This window comes from Chinchilla lanigera, unplaced genomic scaffold (assembly GCF_000276665.1).
Source record: "Chinchilla lanigera isolate Chin_1 unplaced genomic scaffold, ChiLan1.0 scaffold00053, whole genome shotgun sequence".
Taxonomy (NCBI): Eukaryota; Metazoa; Chordata; class Mammalia; order Rodentia; family Chinchillidae; genus Chinchilla; species Chinchilla lanigera.
In genome coordinates, this window is record NW_004955454.1 from 7,985,885 (window position 1) to 7,999,176 (window position 13,292).

The window sequence follows — 13,292 nt, forward strand, 5'->3', positions numbered from 1 at the left end:
GTAACCTGATGTTCTCTGCACTGATTTAATAAATTGTTCCTTTATGGACTCTTTAAATTAGGCTAAGGGAGTTGCTATTCTTTTAAGTTTTAAAGTTTAAGCATTAGAGGAAGTCTTTTAAATAATTTTAATTGTATATTTTTCTTAGTAAGAGAAATATTACTCAAATGATATTCTCTACTTTTAAGTGGTTTATTGTGGTACAGTTCATATACCATATGAGTCATCCTTGTATAGTGTATAGTTAAATGCTTTTTTAATATGTAAAGGATTTGTGAATTCATTACTGTGATCCAGTTTTAGAATATTTAGAATATAGGGGCTGGGGATTTAGCTCAGTGGCATAGCCCATGCCTGGTAAGTGTGAGGTCCTGAGTTTGATTCCTGGTACTGGAAAAAAAAAAACCAAAACAAAAAAAAAAGCCGAGAATATTTAGAATATAGAATATAAAATATATACCCATTAGTTGTCACATCTCCTTCGTCCTGGACAGGCACTAATCAGCTGTTTACACACTCACCCCCGTCGACATTTTATGTGATTGAAATAATATGTGTTCTTTCGTACATTAACATAATATTTTTAAGGTTCATTAATTTGTAGCATGTGTCAGTACTGTATTCTTTTTTTATTGCTGAATAATGCTCCGTTTTATAGATGTGTTAATTTGATTAATCTGTTCATCATCAGTTGATGGGTATTTGTATTTTTCTACTTTGGGCTATCAGGAATAATGCTGCTGTGAACATGTACAAATCTATGTGTGGGAAAATATTTTCCTTTTCATTGGGGTATATTCCTAGGCGTAGAATTGCTGGGTCAAATGGTAACTTTTTTTTTTTTTTTTTTTGGTCTTTTTAAGACAGGGTCTCACTGTGCAGTTCTGGCTGGCCTTGAGCTCATTTTGTAGTGTAGGCTGGTCTCGAACTCTCAACTATCCTGCCTCAGCCTCCCGAGTGTGGGGATTACAGGCGTGCACCACCACGCCTGGCTGTAACTTCTTTTTTTAAGAGTAGGAAGAATTTATTGAGAGAAAGAAAGCTTCTGTCTGAGAAGGACAGAAGAGGGCCCAGAAAATGGGTTGCCCACCAACCAAGGGTGTTTTATTGAGCAAAGCCATGAGGTGAGATGGCCTTAAGGTGGTACAGAACCATAACCAGTCAGTAAGATTACGAGTATAGTTACTTAAGTAACATTGATCCAATGGCAAATCATAGGATAGGTGTGAGATGGGACACAACTATGGTCAACCAATAAGATTACAACAAGTATAGTAACGGGGGTAATCTTAAGTGGGGATCAAATGGGGAAGAAACAAGTCATGTAGCAAGTGCACATGGGGTGGACAGGGACTTTCCTGAAAGGGGTGGGTAAGGAGGTTTTGTCCTCTACCCCAAGGTGATTGTTGCCTGCTTAGACTATCAACCACTGCTGTTCATCCCAAGGGGAAGTATATGGGTGAGTAGTTCTTCTTTTTCTTGAAGCCTTTTAGTGAATATACCTCCATCCACAGTTGTCTTCTGCATTGACCATTCAAAGGCTCAGCCTTGTCTGACTGCCCACAATATTTCTACCTAACTTAGCAATGTATACTAGTTTCCTCTCTGAAGAAGTACCCCTAATTGCCATGAGGGGGCAAGGGTGGAAGATGCATCTGGCTATTTCCAGCCGAGGAGGGTCATAGTTGTGATTGGCAGTAAAGAGATAACGCCAACAGAGGTTCTGTCTAACTGCCCTCAGTAGATAGCAGGTGTTCTTGGGTAGATGTACAGCTTTAAGTCTGGAGGAGACAAGGCAACAAACAGTTAAGTATGCAGGGGCCAAATAATAAAATCAACAGGATAATCATAAATATAGCCAACTAGGAGGAGCCAATAATAGCTTTCCATAAAGAAGATTTGGAGAAGGTCCAGGGAATTTCAGAATCTAACATGTCATTAACCTGTTGTGTAAAATCTTGAACAGCCATTGAGACATTAGCAGAAGGATCAGGAATGTACACACAAAATTCAGCTTTTATAATTGCTTAAGTACCCCCTTGTGCTGCTGTTAGAATGTCTAATGCCATCTGATTTTGTAGGACAGTTTGCCTCATTAATTTTACCTCTTCATTTAGGAGAGAGAGATCAGCTGCAGTGTCATTTAAGGCCTGCTGAGTATAGTTAAGGTCTTGATGTATTGTATGACATCCCCTAACCCTAGGGAAAGGATATAGATAGAAGCCAAATGATCGTACCATTGAAACCCATTTCTAGACCATCAGTGCTGTAGGCAGGGTAAGTTTGCAGGGTTTTCAATACTTTTGACACTTCTGTTTTGCAACCATGCAAATCCCAGCATGCACCTTGGGGTACCCATCCTTGGGGTAGCCAGGGTCACAAATTGGTTCCACAGGGCCAATGAGTACCACTGGGTGCCTCTCGTCTAATTCTGGGGCAGTTGTTGCAAACCGGTGTTCAGCCTGAAAACTGACTGTGTGTATACATACTGTTCGGGGGTGTCCATCCAAGTATTTAGTAAAATTAGGCCAATGAGAATAGGAGTGATTCTTCTATTCCCAACATAAGGGGTTTCTTTCTACTAAGATGTCCTATAGTAGGGGTTAGCCATAGATTAGCACCGCATTGGCCTAGCTCTTCCTGATAATTGTGGCCTTCATGCGCAGTAGAGGTGATAGAGAATGCTCAGTGCCTGAGAGAGACCCTGTGTGACTGTTGCTTTAAAAGAAGGCTCATTATCACTCTAAGCTGTTAGGAATTCCAAATCTGAGGATGATTTCTGAGACTAAAACTTTTACCACCTCCCTTGCCTTTTCTGTTCTACAAGGAAAGGCTTCAACTCAGTTTGTGAGGGTATCTACTCAGACTAATAATTATTGAACTTTATTCTTCAGCATATGAGTGAAATGTAGCTACCAATAAGTCTAGAAACTGTTCTTAAGGGACTGGGTTAGCAATTGTAACCTGTTGGCTCTTAGACCCTTTTATTGATGAGTCTGATATTTTGTTTTAAGCCCCCCAAATCAGACTTGGAGTGTGTATTTTTTAAGGCCGCAGCAAAGGCAGCCACTCTAGTCTCTTTGCTTTCTCTCCTTGGCTTCCTCCTAGTCTAGTATTGCAGAATACTAAGGAGGCATTTTTTTCCTGAAGTATCAAGTGAGCCATCTGGAGCAAAAGCTAGCTTTTGTAACTTTTTCTTAATATCTGGGGCTAAGTGGGTAATAAGTATGTCTTTAAGTATAATCTGTCTGTTAAGTCAGGAGCTATGGACATACGTTTCCATTGAGAGAAAAAGACATGAACATGAGTAGTTTCATACGGATTATAATGTATATTATAATATACTTTGAGCATAAATAAGAATTAATATAAAGAAAGTTTGAACATAAGGCAATTCTGACCATTTTTTCTCCTTTTTACAGTATGATTCTAATTGTAAAATAGCATCATAATTAATACTTCCTTCTGCATTCCATTTTGGCTCTGGGGTAGGAAGGCAATGCACATGTGCAGAAAAATATCAAACAACTCTTTTCAGCCTGTAAGAGTCAAACTTTTTCCGGTGCTTAAGAATGCATTCCATTGACATTGAGCTCCATGTGTCTGAAATGCAAAAAGAATTGGGCATCCCCTTTAATTTCTATTTATATCCTTGTGGCATAGCTCGAGTAGATTCCACTCCAGGGCAGGTGGATGCTGTCTGGAGAGAGAGTGGAAGACAAAATTTGACCAGCCTATCCATCCTTGAACTGGTGTGCAATTTCATCTTCCCAGGGAGCTGGTGAACTTACTTCTATAGGACACTTACAAGCACAGTTGGTCCCAGCTATGACAGTAATGTTTTAAAGAACGAAGCATAACTTTGTAATAAACGATTGCTTTTGTTGTTTGAAAGAGGGCATATACCAAGAAATGAGTTGGCAGTAGAGCATTTCTCAGGCTGTGAAGGAGATTACATCCAGAGATAGATAGAAGCAACAATTGACTGGAGAAATTCCGCCTTGAGCCCTAGGGCAAAGAAGTCTCCAAAACACTTGTGTTATTCATTTAATCACCTAGGCAACCTTTCCTAGCAGCAGGACAAGGCTATGCTTCATTTAAATTTTTATACCTTCGAAGCTCACAGATTGAACTTATATTTATCAGCTAGCAGTCACATTTCACATGTCAGTAAAGGCACATTTATTAGTCTTCTATGCACACATGAGAGAAAAGGCTGACTAAAATCTCTTAGCATATGTAAGACATAAATTTAAATTGTTTCCATGATAATTGTTTTCCTCTGTCAAAGGCAAACAGTTGTTTCAAGTTGCCTCAGCCTGATTCCTGGAGGGAGGGATAGTCTAAGGACAAAGTGGTTTTAAAGTTAGCTCCCAACAAATTGGAGAAACAGAGAGGTGTGCAATTCTGACCATTTTCTCTCTGACCATTTACTACTAAAGAGAGAGAAATACAGTAGATAAGTAGAGATTTTTCCATGGCAGGAAGCCAGTTTTCACTGAGGAACCTTTGCGTATCCTCCAGAGAGCGGCCCTGATGATGACACTTCAGTCGTTCTCAATTTTTGTTGGTCCAGGAAACCACAGTTTGGTTTCCAGAAAGAAATCCAGATGTCTTTTTGGTCAGCATTCCATTAGCCATTGACTTCCCTAGGGATTCACCAAAAAGATGCTGAGGAAATCTGTCCTCTGCTTTAAGAGTGGCAGCCACCCTAAGAGCATTTAACTAGTTGGTCGAGTAACCACTGTTTGTCAAAGTTCTATAAGGAATAAGATAGGTAAAAGCCTGAGCAAGATCATTACTTAGTACTTTATAACTTTACAGTAAAGGTTTTAAAGTCACAATTTATTACCAGAGTGTTTTCTCCTCTGCATATAAATGATAATTAAACCTGAGAGGGGAAGAGGAAAGGTTGGAGATCCTCCCTTATGTTAAATCTGTTTTGGCCCTGGAAGTGTGGTGCTTTGGAAATAGCTCCTTCTTGTTTCTCCCAAAAGTCAGTTCTTTCCATTGTGTCTCTGGTTCAGTCTCCTGAGGGAGACCTGCCTAGAACACCAAGCCCAGACGTGGCTTTTATGTGTGTTCTCCTGGACAGGCAAAATTCTAATATCTCATCTGACTCAGAGAAGGGGTATGTGTCCCTCATCTAAGATGACTTCCCTGTCTTTAGCATTAGCAAATGCTCATTTTCTATGGGCTTCACTTAGTTGTTAGAGAAGAGGAAAAGCTTGGAACAATTTATAGTTCTTTCTCTCTAGTCTTACATGCCTCCAAAAAAAGGAAAGTATAGTGTAGCAGGAAAGGATTAGAAGTAAGGCCAGAGAAAGGAAGTCTTCTCTGATGCTCGTGATGAGTTATAGAGACAATTTGCCCCTGAGTCACCATTCTTAGCCTGGAAAGGTAAGAATGGGGAATCGGAAGAGCTAAGATTGCTTCCTCACCAGCAGAAGATCAGACCAGAAAGGAAACTGCAGCAGAATAGACTTGACATTTTCTCCAGAGTGTAGAGGAAGATCAGAGCCAGTCTGTCTTGGTGAAATCTGTCCCTCAAGTCTTAAGAACAGCCAATGACCTGTTGTCCTTTATCTGGTGGAAGGAGTCCTGTGTTTTCTTTTATAGGCATGTATATTTTCTAAGTATGAGCTAGATTTTATTAACAAAAAGACCCATTTTATATCAAAATAGGGGATACTCTAGTATTATGTTTTCCTAGCGCTGCTAAGATAATAAACCACAGCAGTCAAAAAAATCAAACAGGTAAAACAAGGAATACTAGAAAGTTCAGCAGCTAAGTCCAAATGCAACATAACAAAATCAGAATAAATCAACCCGTTAAAGAACCATTGTAACCTTTCCATGACTTCAATTTCAATTTATACAAAGCACAACATAACATCATAAAAATTTTAATTCTAAAATTTTGATTTCCTAAACAAGTCACAGTCTGGGATCTGTGAAATGAAAGCACACTCTTACCTCTGTTTAATTATCTCAGTGGAAGACCTCCAAATGATATAGGAGACTGAAACTCCCAAACTGCTACATGTCCAAAGTACGTGCCGAATTTGTGCTCTCTAAAATGGAGGAATGAATTCTAGGAACAACAGAGGTTACGAGTAGGAAAAATTTATTAAGAGAAAGAAAACTTCTGTCTGAGAGGAACAGAAGGGGGCCCAGAAAGTGGTTTGCCCCAAATGGAAGCTATTTTTGAGCAACTGTCACACTGTTTGCCAAAGCAGCCAGACTGTCTTACATCCCTTCCAGCAATGTGTAAAGTTCTACCTTCTCCACATTCTTGTTAACTTATTTATGTCTCTTCTTTGTTTTGTTTTTGTGGTAGTGAGGATTCAAAACCCCAGGGATACCTTACCATTGAACTACATACTCAGCCCTTTTTATTGTTTTATTTTGAGACAGGGTCTTGCTGAGTGACCTAGGCAGATTTGAACTTGGCAATCCTTCTGCCTCAGTCTTCAACAGTGCTGGGATTACAGGTGTATACCACTGCACCCAGCTTGGCTTTTATTTTAGCTATCCTAGTATTTTATTATATCTGCTTTAGTGAGTGTGAAGTGGTAGTTTGTTGTGGTTTTAATTTGTAATTTCTTTATAGCTAATGATGTTGAATACCTCTCTCATGTTTATTGGCTGTTTATATATCTTCTTTGGAGAAATGCCTATACAGATACTTTGTGTGTGTGTGTGTGTGTGTCTGTGTGCGCACGCGCGCGCGCACACGCATGCATGCATGCATGTACACACTACTAGGGATTGAATCCATGGCCTTTGCACTTAGCTCCATCCCCAGTCCTTGTTTGTTTTTATTTTAATTTTAAAACAGGGTCTCACTAAGTTGTCAAGGCTTGTCTGGACTTGAACTTGTCATCTTCCTGCCTCAGCCTCCCAAAGTGCTGTGATTAAGGCCTACACCACTTCGTCTGGCTCTTTGCTCACTTTTTGAAAGCAATTTAAAATAAGCATTTGTTATGTCAAAGCTTTTGTGGATCAGTAATATGAGAATATGAGTGCAGCTCAGCTGGCTCCTGTGGCCCGGGATCTCTCACTGGGCTGTAATCAAGAGGTCAGCCTGAGGTTCAGTCTCAGCTGAATGCTTGGCTAAGGAAGCATTCTGTTCTAAATTTTGTCATGTGGTTTTTATTAGTATCATACATTTCCTAGTGAGTCTTTGAACTGAGGGCCTCAGTTTCTTAGAGACTGTTGCTGAGAATCTACTCTTAACTCTTTACCACATAGGTGTCTACATAGAGCAGTCCACAACAAGGCAGTTGGCTTCCATCTGTGAAGCAACTGAATAAAAGCAGAAAGAAAGTAGATAGCAGAGTGTTTTTTTTTAAATCACAATATGACATAGCATTGGAAATGACGTTGAGGCATTATATTCATTAGAAACGAATCACCATACCTGTGTATGTGCCCCCCCACGCACACCCCACACAATAATAATAAGAGGGTCAGAAGTAACTTTTGGAGGGGTGGCAAGGGATAGATTGTGGTGATATTTTCAAACTTATCAGTAGTATGTTAGTTATGTGTAGCTTTTGATATATGAAAATGAGTTAAAAAACAATAAATAAAATCTGAACAAGTCAAGTCTGCTCATACTCAGAGGGAAGGAATGCGTCAGGTTAAACAGCCTGCCTTTATGCACACTTTAATTGGATAGTTGACCTTTTATTATTTAGTTGTAAGAGTTCTTTATATACTAGACAGAAGCCCCTTATCAGTTGTGTGATTTGTAAGTACTTTCTTTGTGGGTTGTCTTCCTTCCTCACTCCCTTCCTTCGTTCTTTTTCTTCATGTCCATCTTTTCTAGTAGGGATTGAACCTAGTGCCTCCTCCATGCTTGGTAAGTGCTCTACCCCTGAGCTATATCTCCAACCATTTTTATTTTTAATTTTGAGACAGGGTCTTACTCAGTTGCCCAGGCAGGTCTTGAATTTACAATCCTTTTGTCTTAGCCTCAAGTAGCTAGGATTGTATGTGTATAACACCATACCTGGCCTCTTTTTATATTCTTGATGTGTAGTTAGTAGTGCAAAAGTTTTTAATGTGGTTTGATTTGAAATGGAGTCTTGCACTGTTGCCTAGCCTGGATCTTGAACTCCTGGGCTGAAGTAATTCTTGTACCTCTTCCTCTCGAGTAGCTGGGACTATGGCTCTGTGTCACTTACAGCTTACCCAAAATTTTTAATTTTGATGTAGTCCGTGTTTTTACCGTTTCTTTTGTTAAATGTGCTTTGGGCATTAAGTCTTAAGCCATCGTCAACTTCATTGTCAATGTTTACTCCTGTATTTTCTTCTGATGGTTTATAATTTTAGTTGTTAATTAGGCCTGTGATCTGCTTTAATTTTTTTGTGACTGGTGTGAGTTATAGATCTGGTTTTATTGCTTTCATGTGGCTATCCAGCTGTTTCAGAACTGCTTACTGAAAAGATTATTGTCATTCCATTGAGTTTTCTTGGTACCCATGTTGAAACACAGCCATAAATGTAAGGGAGTATTTCTGGGCTTTCAGTTGTATTCCATTTATCTGTATGACCTACACAAACACCACTATAGTTTTGTAGTAAGTTTTGAAATGAGAATTTTACTTTTTCATATTGTTTTGGCTCTTCTGAGTTTCTTGCATTCTCATAAGATTTTTATGGGAGCAGCTTCTGTGTTTCCACAAAAAAAGAAAAAGGTAGTTGAAATTCTGATAGGGATTTTCTTTAATCTGTAGATCATTCTGAGGGATAGATCTATCTACAATTACTTAGCTTTTTAATTTCTATCAGTGTTTAATATTTTTTATTCTTTTTGATTCTATTGTGACATTGTTATATTTTATTTTCAGATATTTTATTACAAGGGTACAGAAGTACAACTTTTTTTTTCCAAGACAGGATCTCATTATGTAGTGCAGGCTGGCCTTGAACTTGCTTATGTAGCCCAGGCTGGCCTCGAACCCACAGCAGTCCTCCCTGCCTCAGCCTCCCGAATGCTGGGATCACAGACATGCCCCACCACGCCTGGCTACAACTATTTTTTTTTGGTATACGGATCCTGTATCCTGCAGCTCTGCTCAGCTTATTAGCTCTAATTGTTTCTTTAGTGGATTCTTGAGGATTGTATACAAAATCATGACATCTGCAAATATAGTTATACTTTTCCTTTGGAGTGTGGGCAGTTATCTCTTGCTTAATTGTCCTAACTATAACCTTTAGTGCAGTGTTGTATAGAAATGGTCAGTACAGGCATCTCTGTTTCTCATCTTAGGAGCATAGCATTCAATATTTTTCCAGTAAGGATGATGTTAACTCCGTGTGTTTTATAGAGGCAGTTCCTTTCTGTATCTAGTTTGCTAAGAGGTTTTTGTTTGTTTGTTTTGTTTCTTAAGACAGTCTCGCTTTGTAGTGCAAGCTGACCTTGAATTCGCTACATACCCCACACTGGCCTCAAACTCACAGGGATCTTGCCTCAGCCTCCCAATGACAGGCGTGCACCCCCATGCCTAGCTTTCACGTCCTTTTTGAACCTGTGCACAGCCTTATATTTAATGAGTGATCGGCTGGGTTCCAAGGCATATGTCCCTGCCTCTATATGACACCTCATTTTCCAGCTTCTTCTTAAGTATTTTGGTCATCTTTCTGTGGGGGAGAGGGGATGTGGGAGCATAGGCAGGTCCCAGTGAGTGAGCTCTGAGGTCAGATTGAAGAAAGCACTCTAATTGGGGCTTTCACCACAACACGGGTTGGGTGGTACAAGTTACCTGGGAATAGATCTTTGAAGGCGCTCTAGCCCCATTCTGTCAGTCTTTCATAGTGGATGATTGATTTAGAATAGTGCATACAATATATTGGAAAGAAAATTTGGAAGCAGAGATCAGGCTAGGAGTTCTTACTTAAATTTGTTTGAGATGATTGCTTAGATTTTGGTTAGTGGCTATATCAAGAAAGAATTGGTAAATAGGTTGATCAAGTAGTTTTTTAAATATAAGATTTATTTCTGAGACCAAGGTTCATTGATTATTTATTGTAAAATACAGAAAAGACCACACATAGCATCCAGACTTAGAAAATTCCTGTTACAATTTTTCTAGCTGTTATACAAATTCTGAACCTGTAATTTTAGTACTTTTTGAATTTATACTTTCCTAGTGTGACATATATTTGTGTTTGAAAATTGATGTTACAGTACTTTCAATTTAGAGTTAATTGTATTCTTTTCTTTCCCTTTCAGGTGGATGCACGCAGCATACCAGTGTTAGCAAAATGGCAAAATTCATATAGCATTAAAGTTGTACTTCAAGAGCTAAGACGTCTAATGATGTCCAAAGAAAATATGAAGCTTCCACAACCACCAGAAGGACAAACATACAACAATTAGTTTTAGTGGATCTCAAACTTGTCTTAAATCAACAACCTTCTACTCATATTAATGTCTTGATTAAATATCACAAAGCAAAATACCCACACATTAAGTAAAAGAATTCCAGCTGATAAACATGACCTGGACATTTGTAAGAATATATTTAATAAATGTTCACCCATTATGTTTTCAGGTAACAAGAGGAAAAATGCAGCACAACTTTTCTTTCTCTTGTTAAGGCACTGTCATTTAACCATGAACCTGGAGTCCTCCAAATAGAATTCAGGTTTACAAGATGAAAGCATGGGAAGAATTGTCAGATGTCAGTGGAAACGTGTGTTTCTGAAAAGTAAAATCTCAAGAAGGAAAAACAGAAATGGCATGCTTATCCATCTTGCTTAGTGAAAGAGCTACAGTTTGAAATTGTTCAAAGTAGCAGGTACAATGAATATTGTCACAAATTGTGTTAATTTTTGAAGCAGTGTGGGTGCTGACTACTAGTAGTATCAAAAATATGTTCAGGATTGTTTTGATACCTGTATTTATAATAAAAAAAATGTTGGGGGGGTTGATGAATTTCTGTCAAAAGCTGTTCCTGTGTGTTACATGTAACAGACATGGTAAATATTTGTTTACAGTCTTTGTTAAATAAACCATGCATTTAAGTTTAGGTGAAATCAACAAAAGGAAATAGGTATATGGATATGTGATTTTGAGATTAGTCTTAAAATGTAAATAAAATGTAGAACGTGTCCTCAGAGACTGTGCCATTTCTATTATATTGATGTAGTATATGTACAGTACCTTGCCAAGGTAGCAAAAATTGAAATTATTGATTGTAGCTTTTCAGTGATGCGCACCCCATTTATGATTTATTCTACTTTGTATACAGTACTTGTGAATTGGAATTAGCAGAGTATTAACAAATTATATAATTAGTTTAATTTTTTTTGAGAAGGAGGAGTTGCAGATATTATATTTGAATTTGATTTTACCAGAAATATTATTACAAAGATTTTTGAATTCTAGCCATTCTTATAGAATTACAAATTTCATATAGTTCAAATATACATTCCTTTTTTTCTTAACGTATTTTTATTTTTCTGTGAAGTTCTGGTTAATGGATTGAAATAATGGAGACATTTTCTTCTCTAGTTAATGATTTTAACATTAACAAGGGTTAGTTTTATCCAAGTTCCGCTCTAACAAATAGGTAACTGAAGTCAGAGATTCATTTATGTCCTACTTTTACCAAAGTGACATGAGGCTCTAGGTCACTATTTTTACTTCAACGCACTGGGTGCACTGCCTTGTTGAAAAATGTTGTTTTCTTACGAATTTACTGAAGAATATCAAAGGTAGTCTGGTAAAATCTGCTTTCTTTTGGCCAACTTATCTTATCCTTCACCCCAGAATGTATAGGCAAACCAAAACTGTGACTGTCAAAATATCAAATGAGATCTTCTAACTTTGCTTATAAAGGAAAAATAATTGACTTTGTATTGTTTTGAGAATATTAAAGTAGTTTAGTTACTTTTGTAGTATAACAAGGACAGATTTCTCAAATAGACCCTGACATGTTTTTATCAAGCTCAAAGTTACTACCTTTTCTTAGTCAATGGTGTATTAAAGTCAGTGACAGTTTATCTAAACTAATTTCAACATGGCTAGTCTATTATCAAAAATTTCTTAGATACTTTAAAATGATACATGAAGAACATACACATACAAATTCATACATGTATAATTTATTGAAGTACATTTAAAATGACTTGTTACCTTGGAATGTAGTCTTAAATTTTTTAGTGATTAAAGGAGATTAAATTGAATTACACTGACACTGTATAACATCTAATGGTAACTGATGGTCTGGATCAGTCTAGTAATTTCTTTTCCACTTTGAAAACATGTCATACATGGAAGCTGGTAACTATTTGAATACTGTTGGCAGTCTGACGACTTAGTACCTTGAACTCATAACTGTTTTTCCTTTCCCCATCTGTATTGCTGTGAAAGTGTTTCTTCCCTCTAAGTATGTGTTGTCAGAGTCAGACCTATAATGTTTATTTCCCCTCCTTTGTTTTTGGGATTATGAATCTCACAGAAATCTGCATGCCAGTTAACCATTTTCGGAAGCACCATCCATTTTTGCATGTCACAATCAAAATGTACATGGCAATCTAAGACACACTGATTGATATGAGTTAACATAGAGCTGCTCTAAATTACAGTAACATATCTTAGACGTTTTGAAAGTTTTCCCTTTGTTTTGTAAAGTGACTGAGGTTGTAGGAGTGTGTGGTATCTTATCACCTTTCAAATGAATTGTAAAATTGCCTTAGAAATTTGTTTAAAAGGCCAAGACCTTTTAAACCTTGAGGATGATCATATATTAATAAAAATTGCAAAAATAAAATTCTTGTCATATTAGGTCAGTGTTATGCTTTAATGGTTTTAATAACTTTCAATTGATGATTAAAAATTTTTTTTTCTACCATTTTAAACAGCTTTTGGTAAGGGTTTATGTGTAACTCTCCAGGATTTTGAAACATAAACATTTAGAAGAATAGTCAGTGCTACTTAAGCCTTTCAGGTAAAAAGATAGAAGATTTATAATTTTATATTATCCTTTAAGAGAATTTATTACACTTTAAATTTAAGAAAGTGCTCTCAGCATGGAATACTTTGGCCCACTGATAGTTTATTAGTCTTGATTATTTAATACCTGTGAATTGTGTTTAATATTGTCACTATTAGTAGTAGACATGAAACTAGTATTGTGATTATTTTGAAAATGTAGGGAATAGAGCTGGAAATATTAATGCCTTTTTTTTTCCCTTTCCTTTTATTCTTTTGTGAGACAAGCTCTCACTATGCAGTTTAGGCTGGTCTTGAGCTCACTGTGTACCTCCGGGCTGCT

At 37.4% G+C, this 13,292-nt stretch overlaps 1 protein-coding gene across 1 annotated transcript in view; it reads left to right on the forward strand.

Annotated features, from left to right (window-relative positions):
* Positions 1-12,802, forward strand: part of Ube2v2 (ubiquitin-conjugating enzyme E2 variant 2) — a 46,811-nt gene extending 34,009 nt beyond the window's left edge. Inside the window, exon 4 of the mRNA XM_005396039.2 lies at positions 10,244-12,802. Coding sequence (XP_005396096.1) covers positions 10,244-10,390 — 147 coding nt within the window. The 3' untranslated portion in view covers positions 10,391-12,802. The remainder of the gene's footprint in view (positions 1-10,243) is intronic.
* Positions 12,803-13,292: the final 490 nt, after the last annotated feature.